We start from the raw sequence: 25638 nt of genomic DNA, 5'->3' as shown, positions 1-25638 counted from the left end.
CGAGAACTTTTCTGTCAGCAAAATGAAACCACATTTGTTTCATTTCCATGTAATTTCGTGGCATCTAATGAACAATTTTGAATTCACCAAACGGCTTTTATCTCAAATTAGCATTAGTAAAATGTTTATAGGCCTTTGAAAGACATTTATAAACATCTTACTAATGTTTTATTTGTGTTAATAATGCTGCTTATAAAGAATTATCAGTAATGTGGATGTCTTACATTTGTCTTATGGGCGTTATTTAGCCTTTTATAGCGACATTTATTAGCATTTATTCAACATTTTGTTGTAAAGCTCTTAATGCTAGATTTATAAGACATTTGTTGACATTTATAAATCCTATTTGATACATTTAAGAGATTCATTAGCGTTTATAAAGCCCTTATTAGACATTTATTACCATTTCTATGGCAATTTTTAAAACATTTATTAACATTTATAAATCTCTTCCTAATGTCTTATAGGTGCTTAATATTTTACAAGGATAAAGAAATGTGTTCATTTTACAATAATTTCTAAGTAAATATTTTTTTTCTAAAATGTTGGGCAATGAACAGGAAGATGCTCTGTTTTTGCTGTGTTTAGAGTCTTCCAGTCTGTTACTCTGCTGGATCTTTTATGGGCTCTGATGGTTCCTGTGGTAATTTGATCCTCTTCAGAAAACACACACACTGTGATTCAAAAGCACTTAGGATTTATCAGTAAGATAAATGTCAGCAATTCGGGTTCCTACGAACAGTTCATGAAAACGAGTAATCCAATATAATTTGTCAAAGAAATAAAAGTAAACTTGTCAAACGACCCCAAAAAAATATCCCACAGGGACTCATCTGACCCCCATATGAACACAATAAACTCCCAGGGACACACCTGTCCTCACAGGAACAGTCCTGACGCCCATATGAACCCACCTGACCCCTTTAGGAACACACCTGACCCCCACAGGGACACACCTGTCCTCACATGAAGTCCTTTGTATCACTGCACACATCTGTCTGACTCTTCCAATGAGCGATGAGCTGCAGAAGTTAAACCCGCACCTCCCCCTATCACGACTGTTACTTACAAACTGAAAGTTGAGCGACCAGTCAGCTGTGTTAGCAATATTTGAAACATCAGTCAGATGGTGATCACATGTTTCTTGGCTTTGATCTTCACCTCCACCATTTTCTAATCTGTTTCCTTCAAGTCTGGGCCTGTCCATGTGATCCAGCTGGAACTCTGATCCGGGCCTCTGTTTCAGCTTTCCACTAACAACTTCTGTTCTTTCTCTTCTTCTTCTTTAACACCTGGTGCTGTCTGCCTCCTCATCCTCGGTCTGGGACATCTGCACGGCTGTGTGTGTTTGTGCATGCGTGTTTGTGTGTGTTTGTGTGTGATGTCGAGCAGTCGTGCAGAGCACATGCCCCCCTGCCTGACTCACGAGACCTCTCTGCCCTCCCCATGGGGGACGCCGGCACTCACTAGGAAGAGGTAGCTACAGAGCTTTTCATCACCTTCGTCTCTTTCTCCACATCCTCATCTTCACATGAAGTTAAATTGATCCATTTAGTTCTTCAGGATCATATGAGGAAGAGTTCTCCGGTCTGAACTGTCGTCTAGGTCAACAGATAAAACAAGCAGCGGTCAAAGTCCCTCCTCCACCTTTCCTGGTTGGTTGGGTTTTGGCTTTAGACCTAAATAAGAAGCGCAGTAGCTTACAGGCAGACCGGCACATCGTGCTTCCAACTGAACTCTGAAAGTCTGACACTGACGAACGTCGACTGTGAACAAAATCCCACCTGCAGCTCACCTGAAGATGTTAAATAAGAAAGTGCAGCCTAGAACCGACGTCAAAAGATTGAGCAGCTGCTCAGAGCATTGACTGTAAATGAGAACTGGACTGAGCAGGGTTTCAAACAGGAAGTACCGGCTGGTTCCAAAAGTCAAAATCCCACAGACCTCTATTGAGAAATAAAATGCTGTTACTGTCATTCTGTTTGTTAGAATAACCATTCTGGATTTAATTTTTTAATGATATTTTTTCTGTTGTGCAACTTATTCGCGTTCGAAACTGACCAATCAGACGCCTCAAAGTGGTAGGGGTGTGGGAGTGGTTGCCATAGAAACCTTGACTCAGACTGACTCTGACGAATCACTGCTAACCGACGTCTGGTTCCAACATGGCGACTGAATTCTCTTTATCTGGTTGAAAGCGGAAAGGAAGCCATTTTCTATGGGTGTGGCCACACTCTCTCCGTCCAGTTCTTACATACAGACAAGGGTTCAGACTCATGACTGAGTGTAAAATAAAGCCTCAAGCGTCCTGGAACGAAGTCTTTGAAAGAATTGAGGGCAGCAAGGAGGAGTTTGGAAAAGCAAACGTTTTATTTTAAACATCTCAGAACAACTCTGAGACACGGTGTTGGAAGTGTTATCATGTGGGCATGGTCTACAGCCTGAAGACCTGGACTCGAGCATGAGATTAGCTAAATCTCTGACTGGGTCATTGCAAAGTTACAGAGCACAAATTAAAAGTGTATTTTCATTTCCATTTTTCTAATTTGACGTTTCCTTTAGTTGGTTAGTGAATTTCTAGTTAGTTAACATTTTTATGTTCACTTTTTTCAGATATATAAATATTAAAATTACAGGAACTCAGCTTCTAATAGTTTCTTGAAAATGTCCTCTTCTGAGCATTTTATGTATCAGATGAATCTGTAAGGTCCAGAGACCTGCAGGATGCACTTTGTCTTAGGTTTGTTGGCTGATGACCTACATAGAAGACAGAGACATAGAATTTGATTATAAAGAATCAATTCTGGCAGTTATTAAACTAAAGGTTTATCTCCATTGCAACACATCCAAAGTTAGAGGAAGAACCAAACTCTGGATGTGAGAACTCACATCCAGGAGCACACCAAGGACTCTGAGATTCTGACAGATCCGTTCAGGATGAGCAGCCCCTTGTAAATGCTTTTGTGTTGTGAGCGGAGCTGGTTTGAGCTGCTGCATTGACAGAGTTCAGTCTGAGGTGTAAAAACATGAAATCCATCAAATAACAGGAGAAAAAACCCAGATCTGTGCTGAGTATGCAAACAAACTTCTTCTATTTCCCCCCTGCAGACATGGCTACTACGGCACAACCGGCCCCCCTGCCCCCATCAAGGCTCTAACTGACTTAAAGGTCCACCTATCTAACCCCTCCCTTACTGGCTCCTCCTCTTCTGACACGGTGGTCATCCATCCAGGGGCCGTGTTAGCCATGGTGGATCTGCTGCCCTCCATCACTTCAGACAGTCAGCCGGAGGTGAGGAAGAGTTCAAGAGCTCACCTGTCATTCAATCAGAGCTTTCTATTTCCCATGCTTTTCATACCTGACCCCCCATGTGTGCCCCCCTCTCCTTCCCAGCATGCTCTGGATCTGCAGCTGGCCGTGGCCAACATCCTGCAGCTGCTGGTGAACAGCGAGCGGAACCAGCAGGTGCTGTGCGAGGCCTGCCTGCACCAGCGCATGCTGCAGCGCTGCAGCCAGGCCCTGGCCGACGAAGACCACCCCCTCCACCCCCCCCTGCAGCGCATGTTTGAGAGGCTGGCGTCGCAGGCCCTCCAGCCAGTGGTGCTCAGGTACCAGGCGGATCTACTCTCTCTGACCGGAACGCCATCGAAGGGACCGAACCCCATCAATCTGACTTTGAGCATTATAAAAATGCCATCAAAACCACTACAAATGATTACGTTGATACTTAATTTGCGAAATAAAAAAACAAAATGTTAGTTTTGGAACCGTTTTTCTAAGGAAATGATCATGATTTCAAAAGCTGAAAATGCTTAGAAAACAAACAGGATCATATCCTTAAAAATGGAATAAAAACAATAACCGGAAAAAATTTGTGGACGATTTTAAAGCTGAGTTTAGGTAAGCAAAAAACACACCATTAAATAATAAAAACTAAGATTTATCTTTACTACTTGGGGAGCTTTTCTTATTTTGTATGACCATCATCATTTTTCTAAAACATCAAGGTAAAATAAACTGAAAGTGCATAAATCTCCTGAAATACCTGCGTTGATAACGTAATGGTCAAAATCAGTCAGATTTGATCAGATTTACCTTAATTTGGCTTTAGCGTAGATGTTTTGCAGTGTGGGTCCACACATGCGGTTTCCTTACAATCTTGCAGCTGAAACACAGCATCAGTAACACATGAACAGCAGGCTACTGAAGCCGCTCAGTCCACACAGTCGACCTGCACTCCCTGATATGCTGGCTCTCAGATGGAAGCATATTTCACAAACATTAGTGCATGAATATGAAAGAATGAATCTCCTGCAGCAGCACGATGTTCGAAAATCCCCACAAATCTGCAGCTTCAAACACAGCAAACGAATGAAAGATTCCTGCGCTACACAACTTCTGCGCGTTATAACCGTGACTGCTTCATTTTCAGGGAATTCTTACGTCTCGGAAACCCGCTGAACTGTGGAGCGTGGGACAAGAAGCTGCTGAAGCAGTACCGAGTCCACAAACCCAGCTCGCTCAGCTACGACACGGACATGAGAAGTGAGTAAGAACACACGCATGCCGGGAAACATAAACGGGGTCAAATGAAACTGCAAACCCTTCTAGAAATACTGTCAGCTGTGGGGTTTACAACACAAAAGCACAGGAAGAGTTCACAGGGCTCCAGACTGCGACCAAATGGTCGCATTTTGCTACCAAAATTTGAGAGTGTGCGACTGAATTTTACATCCAGTCGCACATGTGCTACCAGTAAACTTGCCTCCCCCTCCCTCCGTATTTTTTATACATTAAACATGGAAGGGGCACGTCAATGATCAATGAAATGAGCAATGAAATAATCAATGAGACGCGAGCGCACACGCACGCAGACAGACACACACACACTCGCACATATACTCATGAGACGCGACCACACACACGCGTTTCATTGAGTGATGTCTGTCTGTGAGGCGGATGACTTTGTTACTAAAAACTTTTTTTTATTCTAAATGTATGGTATTTTGTTTACTATTTGTACTGTCATGACAGCGATGCTGCTGTCAGTTTACCTTCTTGTTGCATCTTCAAAAGTGCAGATTAAAATGTGACACTGAATTAGAAACAGCACATTGTAATTTCTGCATCTATTATTAAAGTATTTATTAGTAATACAGTGGAAATTAGTAGATCTGGTTAGCATGTTGATTTACGGTATGCGCCCCTAAATTTTCTGGTTGTGCCCCTAAAATTTTCAGTTGGGGGCCACAGTGCTCCCAGTGAAAAAGGTTAGTCTGGAGCCCTGAGTTCAACCTGGACCTCTGAAAACTGGAATCAAGAGTTATGGACTGATGAATGCAAAAATAGAATTCTTTGTATGGTGTCAAAGAGGTTTTGTCAAGCAAGGTGGAGGGAGCGTGATGGTAAGGGGCTGTTTTTGCAGAATGCATGGTTGGTGACTTGTACAGGTTGATAGCCACCCCGAACAGACACAGCTTCCATCCGTTTTGCAAATTTGGAGTAGACCGGATGCCAACCATTAGAAAAAACCTCTAGTGAAACACACTGGTCTTCATTCTCTGGTTAGAAAATCTATTATCTTGTGTTTAAGCAAATATCCGGCCTCCACGGTTTCCATGCGCAGCTGCTAATGTTTGTAATTTTCGAGGCTCCCCAGCATGACTTAATTCTTAATTGTCTCATCACTGCTGAGAATGGATATTAAGTCTCTGCTAATTACCGTTCAGTGTAAGCAGCTGCTGGTTGTTGTCGGCCTGAAGCCGTGTGGGATGTTCTGCTGTTCTTCTCGTCTCGCTCTTTCCTCCGAACGTCTGCTCGGCTCAGACCGAGCGGTGAGGGTCACACCGCGATGTGGCGGCGGGACTGTCCTCCTGTGGTGCTCACAGGTTTTTCCACCTCAAACATTTTCTATTGAACACGGCAGTGTTTGAGATCTGTGTAAAGTTTTTTTTGTTTGTAGTTGCTGCGGTAAAAAGCAAAGGAGTTGTGAGCAGAGCTATAGAAGCAGTTGGGGAATTTTCAGAATAAAAGCTGTCGTACTGCCTTTTGTAAAGAGGATAGGATAAGGAACGTTTTTCTGACACGAAGAAGACACTTACTGAAGCCTTAGTCACATGCCCCCATGCAGGGGGTTGACCCGTACGGGGGCTGCAGTTTTTTTGGGTTGATCGGGCCCATGGAGGGTTATAGACAGGAGTAAAAGGCCGTCGTGAAAATGGAACGTAGCATTTTAGTGTGTGTGGTAAGTGGGTTGTGAAGTGTTTAAGGATAATGTAAGTTACACACATCTATGACGTAAGAATAATGCTGTCGTACGATGTCCTTGTGCCACATTCTAGTCAATAGTAAGGTGGAAATGCCAGCTGTGGGGTGTGCAGGTGATACGTAAGTGCCCATAGCCTCAATGTCCGCACAAACCACACTCTTATAAGGGCGGGGCTCGCACTTATCGCCAGAACAGCGCCAACGGGCTCCATGCACAATTTGCTGAATTTGGCAGTGGTTGAAAAACTGAAAATGACATGCCTGCATCTCACCTTCTCCACCCTTACATACCTTAGCATGTTTAGCTGTTTATTATAACCTGTAGCCAGAAGCAGCCAATAGAAAAAAATGTGCATGAACATTTTTGCCCTGGAGCCTCACTGTGCGACCTACAACTCTGATCTTTCCTGAGGGCCCCGGACAGGTTTGCCCCGATATTTACCTGCAGACAGCCTGAATCCACCTGTAAAGGCAGAGTGACTAAGGCCTTCATGTTATCTGGGTCAACATTAAGGTTGCAATGTTGTCAAAATAATATATGATGTGACTAAGAGATTTCACTGAAGGATTTTTGGTGACCTCCCTGCGCCGAGCAAGTAAAAGGAGACTTGGAAGAGGAAAACTGTGTAAATAATAGGGAGAAACCTCCAGCAGAACCAGACTCAGTAAGGGTGACCATCTGCTGCGAAAGGTTTGAATCTGAGAGGACAGGAGGGAGAAAAAACACAGAAAAGCAATGGAACATCTGTAGTGAGAAGATTTAAAGGAGTTTAGAAACTGCAGCAATGAGAAAACAGGAAGCAGATGGACCAACGACAAACATCTGTTGTTGGACAGAAAAAAATAATAATTGGAGCAGCAAGACACCAGGAAGCAAAGGAGCAGGAAGTCACCAAAGTCTGCTCAGAACAAGTAAAGAGATATGTTTGAAACTAGAACAACAGAGTCACATGGTAAAAACAGACGCTCTCAGATGCCTGGAACATGTGTATTAAAACAGAAAAGATAAATTAGTGACTGCAGCTGTGAGGGAACAGAAAGCAGAGGAGCATGGAAATCACTAAAGATGTATCAGTAACTATAACAATAAGAAGGCAGGAAAGAGACAAACGCAAAACACTGGAACGTCTGTTTGAAGACAAGTTAGTGACTGCAGCAATGATCCCAGAATGACCCTCAGTAGTCTGAGCCTTTAACTGAAGCTGTGGCTCAGGGTCCCCATGCCAACCGTAACTAAAGACTTTATCAAAATGACTCACTCAGGCTCAGCCTTCAAACACAGGATCCAGATTCTCACAGGAGGCCGGTGTTTTAAAGAGAAAAGCAATGACCATTCATTGTTGTTTTGCTTCACTTTCTGTTTACAGACGGCATGACCATGTCCATGGAGGGCTTCGGCCCCGACAGCGTCTTCGCTACGCCGGCGGAGGACAACGGCCAGTACCGCATCAGCCGCAGTCTGGTCCGCTCGGCTGAGGGCAGCACCGTGCCCCTCACGCGGGTCAAGTGTCTGGTGTCCATGACGACGCCCCACGACATCCATCTGCACGGATCAGCAGAGACGCCTGCATTTGTGGAGTTCGACATGTCGCTGGAGGGCTTCGGGTTAGTCAGCGTCTCCTTTCACTGAGTTTTCTGAAAGTCTTCAGGTCCTTTTAGGCAAAAACTAAAGTCCTACAGGACAGGCATGCACTATGGAGGAGGGGGTTTAATGGTCTTTGTCCTGTGGTATCATTGTCATCTCCATTGAACATGTTTGGTAAGAATGAACACATTACCCTCCCCACCTCATTGTTGAGCAGTGAGGTCTTAAATTGCCTCACCTGAAAAACTATTTGGAAGGTGTACATTACGGTTAGACAGCCAAATTCTGTGTTCACACTGAACGTGATGCGTGCGACAAAGACGTCAATGTATCTTAAGTCAATGTACAGACACTAGGTCTGCATAATAAATCTAAAATGAATCGACAATGTGACTTCAGCTTGTGCTCAGCTTAAATGTTTACACACATGCATAGACAAAGAAACTATAAAAAAAAATAAAATAAAGCACAAAGCAAACTCTACCTAAATTGTTCTTAATTTTTGTCCATATTCATTTTAGCCAGTACTACCAGAAAGGTAGATCAGTGTTCTTCGGTGTGTTTTCCCGACATACAAGTTCTTACCCATCTAATGGGAGAACTTGCAGTTCTACATTGACTTTTGGATATGGATATGATGAGTAGCTTTGTTTTGCTATTTGTTCATGCATTGCAGGTAGAATCGTCATGACAATATTGATCAATAGTATCACACAGTGCCAGTTTTCCTCATATCGGTCAGCCCTAGTGGACACGGCGTCAGTCGCCGTGCGTTAGCAGCAATGAGTTTCTGCCGTTGGATAGTTCAAATATCCGAAAGCATCACGTCAGCCAATTAGAAACTCAGCTGTGGCCCGTGACGTGTTGAGGATGTTGTCAGCATCTGATGTAGTAAGTTCCTCTAATTTTATTCTTGTTTTTATTTTTTCCCCTCCTTGGACTAATGAGGGTCGGCAAGGATTCAAACTGGGTCACAGCGAGACAGAAGTAGCGCTGAAAGCGCCGTCATTCAGACGCAGCTCCTCCAGGAGACGGTGAAGCTCGCCGCACTGGGAGAGTCTCTGAATGACGTCATGAACCCAAACATAGAATCTTGATCACTGGTGCCTTTGTAGAAAAACAAATAAACGTGATCTCTTAACATCATCTGTGTCTTTCAAAATGTAGCCTCGAGGCTAAAAACTTGACTGTAGCTCCTCCCACACGCAGAGGGAGTGGCAAGTTTATGAACACAGTGTTGGACATACGTCAAGCAAACCAGGCGGCAGACACAAATATGCTGTTTGGTATGAGCCTAGCATTGATATGACATCTGATGCCTTCTTTAGTTTCTGTCTGTGGAGGTTTTAATGGAAGTCTAATGTTAATCACAGAGAGCTTCATTTTTACACCAGTAATTATTCAGCCAGCGAGAAACCTATGAGGATGCTGTAAAAGAAGCAGCTGGAGGAGCAGGTGATTCTCAGTCTTTGAACAGGTTTGGATATCCTCTCCATGGGGGAGCTAATGTTTTTCTGCCTCCAGGGAACCGTCCAGCATGTGCATGAGGGTTTTCTTCCCTCCAGTTGTGGAGCTGCGCATAGAAATGTGCTCATTCTCTGGATTTGATGGTACTCCTCTCCCTGTGGCGCACTGAGCGCTGCTGACACGGCGGCTCCTGCGGTTGGATGCTGGAACTGGAGCATGACAGGAAATGTCTAGTTTGACCTTGGCAGCTCGTCACCCTGCCTTTCTTTAGACACATGAGAGCAGACTCATGCTACGTGGACAAACTTCAAAGATACACTTTGAGGTTGTGGTGTTGATCTCATAAGAAGCTCCATGTTTGATTCCCGCTCTGACATGCATATTTGAGCCATATGGTCATTGTTTGCTGCGTCTTTGTAGTGGACCTTGGAGCGTCCTCAGAGCCAAACTGCCTCACATACTGACAGAGTCAGTATATCCACACCACGTTTTTATTTTTATAGTTATTTGGATTGTTTACCAATTGTTTAGTAAAGGATAGAAAATAGAAAGAAAAACATTTGAGACACACTAGAGAAGTGCAACACTGAAGATACGTACACACCGGGTGTGGTGACCTTGGGTTCTTGAACGCGCTTGTAGCATATGAAGCCCGAAACGCGCAGATACGTGCGTTTACATAGACTTTTCATTGAGAATGGTCTGTTGAACGCGCGTTTCTGAGCCTCGTGTGAACGTAGCACGACTCTTCTAGAGCAGCTACAACTAGCAGCATGAATCAGGCTGACTTGGGTTTACCTTAACTACAGGCTACATAGTCTTTAAAGACAGAGATGGTGTCAGCCTCCCTAACCAAAATAAAGGGTTGGTTCCAGCAGAGAGGAGATGATAGCTGAAGGCTCTTCCTCACAGTTTTGGAAATTCAAGCATCAAGAAAGGAGCTGGGAGCTTTATCAAGATATTTCAAATGTTATCAAACTCTCCAGCTTTGAACAAAGGGGTGATGAAGAACTAACATTTCTCACCAGAACTCTGGCTTCAGCTTCATTTTGGATCCACTGGAAGCTTTTCAGGCAGCTTGTAGATCAGGAAAAGAAAGAATCTAAGCACAATGTTTTCAGAGTGCTGCACTGAAGTTAACAAAACAACGTTAAATAGCAGTACTCTAAAGGGGTTACTGCTGTAGATTTCAAGTCCACTTTTTTATTTCTGTTTGGCATAATCAACAAAAAAAGTTTTAGTCACATTGCTGTAGTTTAGCTGGAAAAAAAAGTCCAAAAAAGGGAAGTTAGACAGTTTTACAGGTGAAAACCTAAAGGTAAACTCAAAATCAGATTACTGAATATAGCCATGACTTTTAAGGGATGAGAGGAATTGGGCACAAAAATGCTGAACCTGTGAAAGTTCTGACAAAAAATATAATTTAAACGAGAGCTGAATGTGAGCAGAGCTTCAGGGAAGAATTTTGGTTTGTTTCTGCAAAGCTTCCGACGCCATTTCAGTGTCTGGTACATCTGCTGCTTCCACCTGGCTCTGACGCAGCCGCCCCAGAATAGAACATGGAGGTTCTCCCGAAAACGGCATCAGGATGCTTGCAAGCCTGCAGAGACCAAACACACGCACGCAGACAACAACAGGCGTATGAACGTACAAATGCACAACCTCTGCTTTTCCTTCCATCTGCCAACATGAATTATTGATAGTCCTGCTGTTACTAATCACACACTGTGTACACACACGCATGCAAAAACAGAGACATACATTTGGACATACAAACCACCCACACAGACACATTCACACACATTCAAACGCACTGATAAATGCACACATAGTATTCCAGATGAACACCTGAGGAGCCTGCTGCAAGTGGGCAAAGAGGACCACTTTTTCATTTGTGGGTTAATTTATCGCAGATTCTTCTCATGTGTGAGGTCTGTCCTCAGGAGTGGGACCTGTACTCGGGTGTGGGGCCCGTCTTCAAATTTGGGTCCTGGCCTCATGTGTGGGGCCTATCCTCCTGTCTGTTCACATGTGTGTGGCTTGTTGCCAGGTATGGGGTATATCCCTTGGTTTGAGGTCTGTCCTCAGATGTGAGGCCTATGTCTTTTGTTTGAGGTCTCTCCTCAGGTATGGGGTCTGTCGTCAGGTGTTGGGTCTGTCCTCAGGTATGGAGTCTATCTTCAGGTGTTAGGTCTGTCCTCAGGTATGGGGTATATCTTCAGGGGTTAGGTCTCTCCGCAGGTATGGGGTCTGTCGTCAGGTGTTGGGTCTGTCCTCAGGTATGGGGTCTGTCGTCAGGTGTTGGGTCTGTCCTCAGGTATGGAGTCTATCTTCAGGTGTTGGGTCTGTCCTCAGGTATGGGGTCTGTCGTCAGGTATGGGGTCTGTCCTCAGGTATGGGGTCTATCGTCGGGTGTTGAGTCTGTCGTCAGGTATGGGGTCTATCTTCAGGTGTTAGGTCTCACCTCAGGTATGGGGTCTGTCGTCAGGTGTTGGGTCTGTCCTCAGGTATGGGGTCTGTCGTCAGATGTTGGGTCTGTCCTCAGGTATGGGGTCTGTCCTCAGGTATGGGGTCTGTCGTCAGGTGTTGGGTCTGTCCTCAGGTGTTGGGTCTGTCCTCGGTTATGGGGTCTGTCGTCAGGTTTTGGGTCTGTCCTCAGGTATGGAGTCTATCTTCAGGTGTTGGGTCTGTCCTCAGGTATGGGGTCTGTCGTCAGGCATGGGGTCTGTCCTCAGGTATGGGGTCTATCGTCGGGTGTTGAGTCTGTCGTCAGGTATGGGGTCTATCTTCAGGTGTTAGGTCTCTCCTCAGGTATGGGGTCTGTCGTCAGGTGTTGGGTCTGTCCTTAGGTATGGGGTCTGTCGTCAGATGTTGGGTCTGTCCTCAGGTATGGGGTCTGTCCTCAGGTATGGGGTCTGTCGTCAGGTGTTGGGTCTGTCCTCAGGTGTTGGGTCTGTCCTCGGTTATGGGGTCTGTCGTCAGGTGTTGGGTCTGTCCTCAGGTATGGGGTGTATCTACAGGTGTTGGTCTCTCCTTAGGTATGGGGTCTGTCGTCAGGTGTTGGGTCTGTCCTCAGGTATGGGGTCTGTTCAAATTTGTTAGGTCTATCCTCGTGTGTTGGGCCTATCCTCTTGTTTGATCCCTGTCCACAGATGTTGCCAGGTATGGGGTTTTTCCCCTGGTGTTAAGTCTGTCCTTATGGGTAGGGTCTATTCTCATGTGCAATTTTTCATGTGAGTTAATTTATTGTAGGTAGCCCTTAGATTTTAGGTCTGAATTCCAGTGTAGGTCTGTCTTCATTTGTGGTTTCTGTCCTGTGGAGAGCCTCTTTCTCTAAAGCTTAACTTCTTTGTGGCTATTGTAATAAAAATCCATTGTTTAATAAACCATGCTTGTTCTGAAGGCTCTGTCTCTCTGCATAGGTGTCTATTTCTGCCCAGTCTGGCGCCCCACAACGCCCCCACCAACAACGCCAACACTTCGGGGGTAAGCGACGGAGCGGTGCTGAGCGGGATGGGTACTGGTAAGAATTGTTTATTGTGATATTGAATCAAAACTTTATTCGTCCTTTTTATTTCAGTGTTTTTCTACAGTTTTTATTTGATTCTTCTCTCCGTGACTCTTTGTTCAGACTTGTCCCTGCTTGTTTTCTCATCCATTTTAGAAGCTTTCATTAAGTCTTTAACTCTTTACTGTCTGTTTGGGTCATACTGCATTTCCTCGAAGCTCTTGATGATTGCAACGGTCATATCAGCAAATATGAATTAGTGCTTGTTGTTTTTAACTGTGATTACTGAGTGTGTCACCAGGACGTTTATATATTGTGTTCTAAACAAATCTATTTAGACGGAGCAGCAAACCAAACAGCAGTTGCAGGTTACGAGATCATCATCTTGCTCATTGGTGTTCTGCCGTTTTCTGTATTTTACCCACCATGGGGCGCAGCAGAAAATACAGCACAACGTCAATGAATGGTTTGTTTTTTATGTCCCATGTAAATGGCGTATACTTACTTATACTTATATAGCGCCTTTCTTCCTACAAGGACAAAGCGCTTTACAGTCACAGACCCATTCACCCAGTCACACACACATTCACACACACATTCACACACTGGTGGCGGCTCCGCTGCCAAACACAGGCGCCCGCCTACCACCAGAGGCAAGGTGGGGTTCAGTGTCTTGCCCAAGGACACTTCGACTCATGGGTGTGCAAGGCGGAATCGAACCTGCAACCTTACGATCATGGGTCGACCGCCCTACCGCTGCACCACGGCCGCCACACCATGTAAGGCTCATTAAACAAAACCAGTGTCAGACTTCATGAACTGCATTCACAGCCCTTCCAGAACACGTTTGTGACACGCTACACGCATGTAACAATTTGATTTAATACATGTGGTTGCCGATTCGATTTTGGTTCATTTTAAATGATGGGATGCACTGACCATCTATAGCCAGTGTGACTCAGAGATAAATACCTGGGTATTGAACAGTGCAGGTGAAGTTTTCCACTTTCCTTCCATTTCTAACTAGATAATAAAGAGTAATTTAAATATGTGTACAAGAAATGACGGGCAAATCCATTCATGTTTTAGTTTGCTAAAAACCAACTAAAAGACACAATACTGCTGTGGTTCTCAAACGTTTTCTCTTGTTCCCCCCCTTTGAAGGAGGAAAAATGTTCAACCCCACCCCACCCACCGCCAAAAAACTGTGACAAAATAAGCTAAATATGTTGAACCATAATACCATATCAAAATCTTAAACATTCTTGCTGCTAGTGACTAGAACAAATAAAAATAAATAAAGGATCATTAACTTTGTAAAATCAAAATATTAACAACAATAATCACATGTTAAAATGTGACGGTTAGGTCCGGAAGTGCGGTTTGTTCATGTTACGCCGCGAAAAAACCTCAGATGTTCAAACCCCCCCCCCCCCCCCCCCCCACACACACACACACACACACTTTTCAGCCAGTTAGAGAGCCACTGTGAGACCAACCAAACATTTTGACAGAGAACTTTATCCCTCTCCAAATAGTTCTGACATCAGCATCTTTCTCGTTTCTCTCGCTCTCTTGTTTTAGAAAAAGTTAAGGCTTTTAAGTTGCAGAGTATTCAGTATATCAAATGAATTTGTGACTCTGTGATTACATTTCTAAAATTGTGTTTTTTGACGGAGATAAACTCTCCCTTCCCTTCCCCTCCTCTCCTCTCCTCTCCTCCCCTCTCTTCTCTTCTCTTCTCTTCTCCTCTCCTCTCCTCTCCTCTCCTCTCCTCTCCTCTCCTCTCTTCTCCTCTCCTCTCCTCTCCTCTCCCTTCCCTTCCCCTCCTCTCCCTTCCCTTCCCCTCCTCTCCTCTCCTTTCCTCTCCCTTCCCCTCCTCTCCTCTCCTCTCCTCTCTTCTCTTCTCTTCTCTTCTCTTCTCTTCTCCTCTCCTCTCCTCTCCCCTCCTCTCCTCTCCTCTCCTCTCCCTTCCCCTCCTCTCCTCTCCCTTCTCCTCTCCTCTCCTCTCTTCTCTTCTCTTCTCTTCTCCTCTCCTCTCCTCTCTCTCCTCTCCTCTCCTCTCCTCTCCTCTCCTCTCCCTTCTCCTCTCCTCTCCTCTCCTCTCCCTCTCTTCCCTCTCCTCTCTTCTCTCTCTCTCTCCTCTCTCTCCTCTCTTCTCCTCTCCTCTCTTCTCTTCTCTTCTCTTCTCTTCTCTTCTCTTCTCTTCTCTTCTCTTCTCTTCTCTTCTCTTCTCTTCTCTTCTCTTCTCCTCTCCTCTCCTCTCCTCTCTTCTCTTCTCTTCTCTTCTCTTCTCTTCTCTTCTCTTCTCTTCTCTCTCTTCTCTTCTCCTCTCCTCTCCTCTCCTCTCCTCTCCTCTCCTCTCCTCTCCTCTCCTCTCCTCTCCCTTCCTCTCCTCTCCTCTCCTCTCCCCTCCCCTCCTCTCCTCTCCTCTCCTCTCCTCTCCTCTCCTCTCCTCTCCTCTCCTCTCCTCTCCTCTCCTCTCCTCTCCCCTCCCCTCCCCTCCTCTCCTCTCCTCTCCTCTCCTCTCCTCTCCTCTCCTCTCCTGTCCTCTCCTCTCCTCTCCCTTCCCCTCCTCTCCTCTCCTCTCCTCTCCTCTCCTCTCTCTCCTCTCCTCTCCTCTCTTCTCCTCTCCTCTCCTCTCTTCTCCTCTCCTCTCCTCTCTTCTCCTCTCCTCTCCTCTCCTCTCCTCTGAGTCATTCAGCTCTATTCTTAGCCACTTTTTTCTCTTACGTCTGTATCTTAACTCTGTTTTATTCAGCATCTCATTTATTTTCCCCTTTCCTTGTTTTTCCTTTCTTTGCCCTAAATCTGTCAGGTTTCTCCCCCTCCCTCCCGTCGTCTTCTTTTCCTCTCCTTTGCTTCTTCGCCCGTCCCTCATCTGTGGGTGACATCATGTAAAAGCACCTTCATAAAATCCTAATTCTCATTGTTGTCTTTTGCTGCATGTTTTGTAGTTTCTCATCACTGCTTGGATTTTTTTTTGGATAGTTTCTTGTTACAAAGAACAATCAGCTTTATTATGTGTTGCAGAAAAATCTTTGCTCAAAACTGTGGAAGTCATTAAAGTTTTATTCAGTAAAATAAACAAAACAAAAACCGTTTTTTTTTATTAACAGATGTCAGAACTTTTGAGAATTATAGTCCACTCCTTCTCTAGAAAATTCTTGCAAAGAAAAAGGCAAAATATTGAATATATATTTGATTGGTTCCATACAAGGAGAGCCTACAGAGTCCTTCCCCCATTCTAGTTTAGTTGTTCTAATGTGAAAATCATGAAAAAGATAAAAGTTCTGGCGTTTGGTGAGCCTGATCTTCATCACAGTGCTTGGATGATGAGTTTTGTTTCTGGTTCAATCTCTTCTCCCACATCTTTGTCTTTCAGGCGAGCGCTTGTTTCCTCCTCCGTCCGGCCTCAGCTACTCCACCTGGTTCTGCGTGGAGCGTTTCAGCTCGGCTCCCCAGGCCCACCCTGTGCGACTTCTGACCATGGTGCGGCGGGCCACGTCCTCGGAGCAGCACTACGTCTGCCTGGCGGTGGCGCTGTCGACCAAAGACCGCCTGCTCACCGTGTCCACCAAGGAGGAGCTGCTGCAGACTCACTGTGAGGACAGACCGAGCCGGATCATTGAGCTCACATCATTCCACTGCGGGCAGTCAGAAGGCTTACACTTACACCAACCTGTCCGTCTCCCTCCTTCCCTCTCTGCCACTGTTAAGCAGCGGATGAGTCCAGCGAAGAAGCCTCCTTCTACGAGATCCTGCCCTGCTGTGCTCGCTTCCGCTGTGCTGATCTGATCGCTGAGGGCCAGTGGCACCACCTCGTGCTGGTCATGAGCAAAGGCATGCTGAAGAACAGCATGGCCACGCTCTACATCGACGGGCAGCTCGTCAACACCGTCAAGGTACCACGAGCGTCGTGTGTCTGTCATCTGTTTTCAGTGTGCGAGCATTCAAAGGCTTATGTCTGCTGTCTGTTTTCTGCAGCTGTTTTGGTCTTAGCCTTAACATTTTGTTCACTCCTAATGCCCAATGGGTCAAAAACGACCCACCCTACCAACTCCCCAAACAAAGTGACTTCATTAAATTTCAAAACTAAAATCTACAACGACAATCGGAGAACTTCATCACACATTTTTGTCAACACAGACCAACTGTTGTAACAGTTTTCTGTTACACAGTAAACATGTGTTGTTGCTATTTTAATGCTATGTTTCAAGCAAATACTTCTGAATTTATTGGTGTGATGTGTGTGTTTAAGCGTGTGTGTGTATAGGTGTGTAGGTCGGGGTGTGTGTGTGGGTTTGCGTGTGAAGGTCTGTTGGTGTAGGTGTACAGGTGTGTAGGTATTTTATTCTGTTTGTGTCTTTTTTCTGGTCTTTAAATGCTTTTGTAATTCACGGGTCAAAAATGACCAATAAGACGATCTTTTATCATTAATAATTTATTAATGATAAACATTTTTGTTGTAGCCTGAAGTCTTTGGAGCTCCAGGTGTTTTAACAGGACTGTGAAGCTCCTCCCCTCCCGTCTCTCAGACCACATGAAAGGATGAAGTCATTCGAGTCAAAGGGCTTCCTGCAGCCTTGGTTGAGTTGAATTCTCTCTGTGGTTTTTAATTAGTCAGATTTTGGTTGGATCCTAACACAGCTTTTTATATCCTGTTTGTTTTATTAAAAAAAGACAACCTTTACGGTTCAGGGAGCTTGTGTAAATCCAAACTTTGGTTCAGAAAAACCCTGTTCTGAGTCAGTCTTCTTCACAGACAGACATTTCAGCTCAAACAGAAGGTTTGAATGAGTCTGGTTTTGCTTTTTCTGCAGGGTCCGTCGAAGCCTCTGAGCAGGTTCTGATGGACCTCTGAAGTTTTTATGTGAGCTCGGGGAGGCGAGCCGCTCTGGCAGCCCTGCTGGCTTTTCAGTCATTTTCCTGGAGTGTTTTACACTCAGCTGTTTGCCGTCTGCTGTGGTTTGTGTGTGACGACCTCAGCCTTCAGTGACATCAGGCCGCAGGTCTCGGCTTCCTGTCTGCGGTTTCATTTCCTGCTGATTGTGTCTGTCGTGCACACACGCCTTGGGCTGTTGTGTGGAGATGTGTCCGTGATGCAAACAGACGACATTTTTATAAAACAAAAAAACATCCACACTCACTCTCATGAAAAATGTACTCAAACCTGAGATTTTAGCTGTGAAGCAACGTTCCAGATTGGCAACACCTTGGCAACGCGCGCTCAAGTGACCACTTTCAAAGAAAGTCGTTTAATGCGTTTTAGGTTTCTGGGTTCTAAACCTTTGGATTCACACGTCACTTCCCAAGTTTTTATGAGCTTTTTATGAGCGTTTTCAGCCTCTACGTGCAAAACATGCCTCAAAAGTCAATTCAGGACGAAGTTTGATAAATCAGAGACTCAAGTTTGTTAGTGACTAATTCATAAATCCATGGAAGTACCAACCGTTTGAAAATTTATCATGAAGGAGAAATGAATAATTGTGGTTTTCTTCTGGAATTCTATGACACCAAGTCTTTTATAAATGGGAATAGAGCTGGGACAGAAAAATCCTGGAGCAAGATGCACTAGATTTGCTCTGCTGCAACGTTTCCAACAAGACTTTTTTCCTGCTGCAGGTGGCAGACATGCGCTTCAAGGAAACAGTAGAAAACCAAAGAAGAAGAGGCCCCTCCCTGCTTGTCCAGTGTGAACACCATATCCCCGTTGTGAACGTAGCATAACTCCTGTTTGAACAGTTGCCCCCCACCTTTCTCCCCCTGCAGCTCCACTACATCCACAGTACTCCAGGAGGCTCCGGCTCCACCAACCCCCCCGTGGTGAGCACTGTGTACGGGTACATCGGGACGCCGCCGGCCCAGCGTCAGCTCTCCAGCCTGGTGTGGCGCCTGGGGCCCAGCATCTTCCTGGAGGAGGTTTTACCCGCCACCAGTGCTGCTGCCATTTATGAGCTGGGACCTAACTATGTAGGGAGCTTTCAGGCTGTCTACCTGCCATGTGAGTCCACCTCCGGACCCCCATCTGCCTGAGAGTCACGTGACCTGCTGTTCTTACGGTTCTGCCCCCCTCTGGTTCTGCCAGGTAAGGACTCCCGGGCAGAGCCCTCCCCAGCTACCCTCGTGGCTCTGGTCCCGGAGGAGAAGGTTTCCTTTAGTCTGTCTGCTCACTCCGTCTCCGCGCTCACTGTGGCCAAAATCCGAAAAGCCTACAACAAGCTGGACAGCAAGGCCGTTGCCAAGCAGGTCGGTTGTGCGGACGTTACCCGAATCCACGGTTTTCTTTTCCAGAGAAACTTAAAATGAACCCCTTTGCCTGTCTCTGTCCAGCTTGCTGTGTCGTCACATGAAAATGCGACTCCAGTGAAGCTGATCCACAACGCTGCGGGTCACCTCAATGGCCCGGCGCGGACCATCGGAGCCGCCGTCGTTGGCTATTTAGGTAAAACGGGTCAACTCCTAAAACTGCGCTTCCAGAGAGGCTTGTGGAGCGAAAACACACTCTCCTTTTTCCTTCAGGTGTCCGAGCCTTCGTGCCCAAACCTGTGGCCACCACCTTGCAGTATGTGGGCGGGGCTGCGGCCATTCTGGGCCTCGTCGCCATGGCGTCAGATGTGGAGGGACTGTACGCAGCTGTCAAAGCTTTGGTTTGTGTCGTGAAAAGCAATCCGCTGGCCAGTAAGGAGATGGAGCGCATCAAAGGCTACCAGGTGAGACACCTGTGCGTCGCAGGTGAAGACGTGATGAACCTTCAGGCTTCTGTCTGACCTACTCTCATCTCATCACCACAAAATCTCTCAATCTGAATAGGAAGATTTGTTTAATTTGTTAAAAACCCTACTTGGATCCTCTTTTGATCTATTTTCAACATGTTCTCAATTGTCTTAATTACGAGAATGCAGTTTTTAGGCAAAATCCAATAACCTGTTTTGTTTTCTAGGTCATAGATTCTGCAGAGCAGCTGAGAGCTCTCTGTTTACACTCTCTCCTGCTACCTTACCCCCAACATTAGCAGTGTAACTCTGTGGGAAATGAAGACGTTAAAAAAAGAATTGTTCTTCCGTTTCAGCGCATTAGCATCAGCTGTTATTATTCTGGTTTTAATCTCTGCTTTAAATAGGTTTTGCTTTTTATTCTTTTATGACTGTACAACGTTTTGTTCTCCCTGTGTACAACCATTTGGGCCTCCTTGGCAGATGGTGGAAGGTGCTTTTTAAAGAAATGACGATGATGATGGTGCGTGGGTCTATTGGTCTGCGAGTGGAAGCATCAGAATGGAGCAGAGCAGGGAGCTGGAGGCCCATCCAGCAGATTTTCTGTCACAAATTAAATCTTTTCTCTGCTCCTGATTCCCAATGACATGAATAGAGAAATACTCAGAAGTCAATTTTAATTAATTCTCTTTATTCATGTCCTCCATCATGAGAAAAAACATAAAAACACATTTTTGTTGCTAGAGTGGGTCTTTAGATTAAACAATTACTCCTGAGATGAACTTTTGGCTTAAGAATGACTGTTTGAAATGCTTTAAATGATCTCAAAACTGCTATTCTGAAGTTAAGTTATTAAAGACCCACTCCAATAAAAAAAAGGTGTTTTTGATGTTTGTAACATCATTTTTGTCATGATGCAGGACGTGTATAAAGAAAATCAGGATTCAAATTACATCTCAAAGTATTTCGTTCTGGTTTAAATCATTGTGAATCAGGAGCAGACGAAAAAATGCTGTTTGAAAAAGATCGTATTTATGATGTAGAAAACATGCTGGGCGGGCCACACGCTTCCTGCTCCGCTCCGTTCTGATGCATCCACTTTCAGACAAATAGATCCATGACCGTCTTTGTTTTCCTCGTCTGAGCTGGAATCTGGATCTAAACTGTACGGATGGATAACTCTGATATAAATTTGTTGCGCCGCTAATGTTAGGTTGATGTTGTGAGGGGCTTTAAGCTAGTGGGAGAGGGTGTAGACAAAGGGATGATGGGAAAGGAGCGCAGGCTGACTCCACACCAACAGTCCAGCCCACAACTTTCGGATGAACTTCTGCTGCTCTGCAGAAGCTATGATTTTAGAAAACAACACCGTTCTGTGGATTTTGCCTAAAAATACCATAATATCAATAAAAAAAAATGTTTTGACGATTGATCAAAAGATGACTGGAGTGGGACTTTAAGATGTTTTCCAAAAACAATTCAATACTAACCCACCACCTATGCAGTTTTTATGTCCTTATAAAAAGTGTTGAAACTCGTTTGACCAAAAATTAGATAAAATTGCCAAATATTTCAAATAGTTTGCTTTTTACACTGTAAACGGCTCTGCTGCAGTTTTCTACTTGTGATTAAAATGGAAACTCTCCAGTTGTTTACAAGTGTGTGTTTTCCCTCCAGCTGCTGGCCATGCTGCTGAAGAAGAAACGCTCGCTGCTCAACAGCCACATCCTCCACCTCACCTTCTCTCTGGTGGGAACGGTGGACAGCGGACACGAGACCTCCATCATCCCCAACTCCACGGCCTTTCAGGACCTGCTGTGTGACTTTGAGGTGATTTCCGGGTTTTCCATCAACCCCTCTTGAATTAGGCTGCTGTTTACCGGAGCCGCAGCTCCAGGTGCTGACCGGTGGTCACCAGCGTGTGCGTGAGGTTTGTGATGGTGCTCCTTGTCCTCCTCAGGTGTGGCTGCATGCTCCCTATGAGCTCCATCTGTCTCTGTTTGAGCATTTCATCGAGCTGCTGACTGAATCCAGGCAAGTCTCAAAAATTCAATTCAAATGCACGCAGGCCACCTTCATCAGAGTAACCATGTCTTCCTCTGCATCCAACAGTGAAGCGGCCAAGAACTGCAGACTGCTGCGGGACTTCCAGCTGGTTCCAAAGCTGCTGCTGACCCTGAGGGACACCTCACTGTCACAGCCCACAGTGGCTGCTATCAGCAATGTCCTCAGTCTGCTGCTGCAAGGCTTCCCCAACCCGTACGACCTGCTGCGGTGAGCGCCCCCCACTCCACACAGACCTGGTGTAACCATGCATCTAACCACGCATTAACCTGCTTTTGTTCCACCTCTCAGGTTTGGCCAGTTCCTCTCCTCCACTCTCCCCACATTCGCCGTCTGTGAGAAGTTCGTTGTCATGGAGATCAACAACGAGGAGAAGATTGACGCAGGTGACCACCTCTTCACAGCTGCTGTAAGAAACATCTCTTTTCCAGGGACTGATCGTCCTCTGAAACCTTTTCCCGCCTCTCCAGGGAATGACGACGACTTTGGCGGCCTCCTGTCTGCCAGCCTGATTCTGCTGAGGAATCGTCTGTTGGACAACCTGCTCCGCCTACTCTTCATCACAAAAGAGAAGTGCACAGTCAATGCGCAGTAAGCCTGAGCTCTTCTCAACCTCCCTTTTGTGATGTGAACGTTTGAGATCACAGCAGCAGATCCGTGGGAGGCGTCCTTCACATCTATTACATCCTGTGATTGGCTGCAGCCACCAGAAAAACCTTTGACTTCAGGACTGTGTTGGACTACCAAACATCTTTCCCAGCTATAGAGCACAGACAAAATCAGCAACTACACAAAAAGATGACCAGTCTTTGTGAAAATGGTTTCTAAAGGGAGCAAATTTCCAGTAGATTTTTTATGAAAAATCTGCTAATAGAATCATTTAGAATGTGCCTCCTGAGTGAATCGTTACCCGTCATTCTGTTTAATCAGGTCCAACAGGTTTATTGAAGGAAAAACTTGACAACAGTATTTTTGGAGGGCGTGTTTTTGTAGTGTTTGTGCTTGCAGACCTTCCTGATCAATTCAAAAATGAGTGTTTTAGCTGTTCTGGGTTGAAGACGCCTGAACCCAACAGGAATGGAGACTTCAGGAACCAAACTATGATAAATCCCAAAAAGTCAGGAAATAGGATGTTATTCCATTCTAGAGAAACACGTATGAATGACGTGTATCTAGCGCAAAATGAACTTAGTGGCTGTGTGACACGGCCTTTAGTCAGGGTTGACCCGCTGAAATATGGCGTTTCATGGCTGCCATTAACTGAAAGATAACTGAGCGATTGTATCCATGAACTGAGTGAAAAAACCATACAAGTGTGGAAGCGCAATGCTAACCGAGCGACCCCGCAGTTCACAACTGCACGGTTGCAATACCATCAGTGGGTGCGCTTTAGGAACGGCTCTCTACTGATGTTGTTCTGGTGAAGTTAGTACTGGAACCTGCTGGATGGGAAAAGTCCACCAGGTCGGGCGCCGTCATACTTCCTCTCTACGTCTGCAGGGCCTGCGAGGAGCTGGTGAGGACGCTCGGCTTTGACTGGCTGCTGATGTTCATGGAGGAACACCTCCACTCGAGCACCGTGACGGTGGCTCTGTGGATCCTGGTGGTGCTGCTGTCCAACCAGTCCATCCTGAACCGCTTCAAGGAGGGCCTGAGCGGGGGAGGCTGGCTGGACCACACCGACGCCGTCCTGACCAATAAGATCGGCACAGTTCTGGGTGAGTTGGACGCCGATGGGATTGGGCTGGGCTCGACATCATCTCAGTCTTTCTGGTAAATGTTTGAGGAGGGTTGATTGTGCCAATCCTCCCTCAGCTCTGGTAAGGGCGCCTGCAGGTTTATTGTAAACACTAAATGTAATGTGGCTCAGCAGACGCTTCTCCTCATTCTGGCAACGCTTTCCGCCGGAGTTGGCCGTCATTCAATAAACACAAAGCTGCTGAGTTTGTGCGACGCACAGCCAAGGGTTGGTCTTCTCATTTGTCTCCCTGCTGCAATCCCCCCATAGTCGCTACCTTCCTCCCTGTTTTTTGCCTTGAAGGCTCAGACACACTGCCTGTCGCAGTTTGCAGTTAAGTCAGGACAGTTTTCCTCGATTTTTCCGTCCCACTGGGCTCTTTAGAGAAATGTGGGGGCTGTGGGTGTGGTCAAAACCTTGTGAGATCACAAGACCTCTTGATGGAATCTGCACGCGGTGTTTTACTCTGAAAATCGAACAGATTTACTCAGCTTTTGCTCTCAGTCTGCTCAGCAGAGAGGGCATCAAAAACGTCTTTAATTAACAGCAGCTATGCTCCAAAAGAAGAATACCCAAATAAAAAAAGAAACGTTTCAGCCACATATTAACTCAAGAGTAAGAAAATACGTAGCAAAAGAAGTACTTTAGAACTGAGGAACAGTTGGGATATTTCTATACGGGGGGGGGCGTAAGCCTTTGGTCAGTGAGTCTGAGCAGAGCCACAGTTTTACTTCTGGCTCCAGTTTTAGGTTCCCAAATATGTTTTAAATTGGACCCCCCTCCCCTCACTCCCCCAGAATAGTGACATGATCTTTCAGAGAGTGAAGGAAACCCTCAGTGTTGGGTCAGCTGCCTGTAGACGCCTCAGCCGCAGGATCCTGTGACGCCCCATCGTCTTGGCACTGGAGTAAAACACTGTTTCATCCTCGTGTCCTCCTCTAACACCCTCTGCAGGCTTCAACGTGGGTCGCAGTGCCGGGGGCCGCTCCACCCTGCGAGAGATCAACAGGGACGCCTGTCACTTCCCGGGCTTCCCCGTCCTGCAGACTCTGCTGCCCAAACACACCAACGTGCCCGAGCTGTACTTCCTGTTGATGGCGCTCTTCCTGCAGCAGCCGGTCAACATGCTGCCGGACAGCCTGCAGGTACATGTCAGTACTCCTTCTGCTCTATCCGTGTTGTTCAGTCCTGACGTCAGCTCTGAAGTATTTCCCCGCCTTCTGCTGTCCACAGTCCCCAGTGGCGGCTTTTCCAATGTGGGCGGTCGCCCAGGGCACAATCTTGTAGGGGGCACCCAAAAAACATTGACAGTTTTTTTTCTCTGCAGTTTTGCTCGGCTGAACCGCCCATTTCCACGTAAAGTTAATGAAATTTGCACTAGAATCCTCCTATTATCGACTCAACATGCTGCTATAACGACAATATGGGGGGTGAGGGTGGGGGGCACCATCCAGTGTTTTGCCCAGGGCACCAAACTACCCAGGACCTCTGACAGTCCCCCACCCACCTAAATTAGCATTGTCCTTCATTAGACTTTCATGGTGGGGGTGTCATCCAGCACTATGCATTGGGATTTTGTTTCATTTAAATTAAACCAACAACACAGTTTTACTTTAATAAAATTGACATTTGTTAGTAGGGCTTTGGAGCAGGCCAATCCAGGCACACTGGAGCCCTCACCTGAAGGAACGTGTTGACACTATCAAACTTAAGGGAGCCTCGTGCAACACTGACACCTGGTGTTTAAAGTATTTATTGCAGCTTTCTGTTGCAAATGGCATTTTTGGTGTTTTTAACATGTTCTTTTGAGCCTTTTTCTGATGAGCCAGGACATACAAGAAGAAAATTAAGATTAAAATTGCATTTCGGAGTATTTTTCTATCGAAATAGCTGTGAATCAGGAGCAGACGAAAGCATGCAGTTTGAAAAAGAGCTTACTGATGACGTAGAAAATGCACTGGGTGGGTGGGCCACAACCTTTTTATGAACTACTGCTGCTCTGCAGAAACTATCTCCTAAAAGACAGCATGTTTTTTATTTTATTTTTTTTGCTTAAAAACGACATAATCATAATTGAAAGACCCATAACGCTTTTACAACAGATCTAAAAATGATCGGAGTGGGACTTTAACTTCAGAGCAGACGAGCGTCTCCACGTTGAATGTTGGTGTCTGTCTGTCAGTAAATGTGCATTTACACCAAAAAGTCTTATTTCCTAACTTTATGAAATCTATTTTATTTTATTTCTTTTCTTTTATATCTATAGTCTGACTGAAAAAGAGATTTTCTTTT

At 45.6% G+C, this 25638-nt stretch overlaps 1 protein-coding gene across 12 annotated transcripts in view; it reads left to right on the top strand.

The window, feature by feature from the left end:
• Positions 1 to 25638, top strand: part of wdfy3 (WD repeat and FYVE domain containing 3) — a 101761-nt gene that overhangs the window by 41848 nt on the left and 34275 nt on the right. For 4 of the 12 annotated variants that reach the window (XM_023958796.2, XM_023958790.2, XM_078952470.1 and 1 more), the window contains exons 14-32: positions 1393 to 1476; positions 3109 to 3292; positions 3395 to 3609; positions 4434 to 4546; positions 7636 to 7873; positions 12743 to 12843; positions 16214 to 16432; positions 16549 to 16733; positions 18601 to 18832; positions 18917 to 19077; positions 19162 to 19273; positions 19351 to 19541; positions 21222 to 21374; positions 21505 to 21578; positions 21657 to 21818; positions 21900 to 21994; positions 22079 to 22199; positions 23109 to 23326; positions 24301 to 24497. In XM_023958796.2, the coding sequence (XP_023814564.1) occupies positions 1393 to 1476; positions 3109 to 3292; positions 3395 to 3609; positions 4434 to 4546; positions 7636 to 7873; positions 12743 to 12843; positions 16214 to 16432; positions 16549 to 16733; positions 18601 to 18832; positions 18917 to 19077; positions 19162 to 19273; positions 19351 to 19541; positions 21222 to 21374; positions 21505 to 21578; positions 21657 to 21818; positions 21900 to 21994; positions 22079 to 22199; positions 23109 to 23326; positions 24301 to 24497 (3055 nt within the window). The remainder of the gene's footprint in view (positions 1 to 1392; positions 1477 to 3108; positions 3293 to 3394; positions 3610 to 4433; positions 4547 to 7635; positions 7874 to 12742; positions 12844 to 16213; positions 16433 to 16548; positions 16734 to 18600; positions 18833 to 18916; positions 19078 to 19161; positions 19274 to 19350; positions 19542 to 21221; positions 21375 to 21504; positions 21579 to 21656; positions 21819 to 21899; positions 21995 to 22078; positions 22200 to 23108; positions 23327 to 24300; positions 24498 to 25638) is intronic. The other 8 variants (XM_078952472.1, XM_023958791.2, XM_078952471.1 and 5 more) reach the window with 3 other exon arrangements.

The sequence above is a fragment of the Oryzias latipes genome, chromosome 9 (assembly GCF_053564925.1).
Source record: "Oryzias latipes strain Hd-rR chromosome 9, Olatipes_Hd-rR_3.1".
NCBI lineage: Eukaryota > Metazoa > Chordata > Actinopteri > Beloniformes > Adrianichthyidae > Oryzias > Oryzias latipes.
Note: the sequence above shows the minus strand (reverse complement) of the source record. Positions and strands in the feature narration are given on the sequence as shown.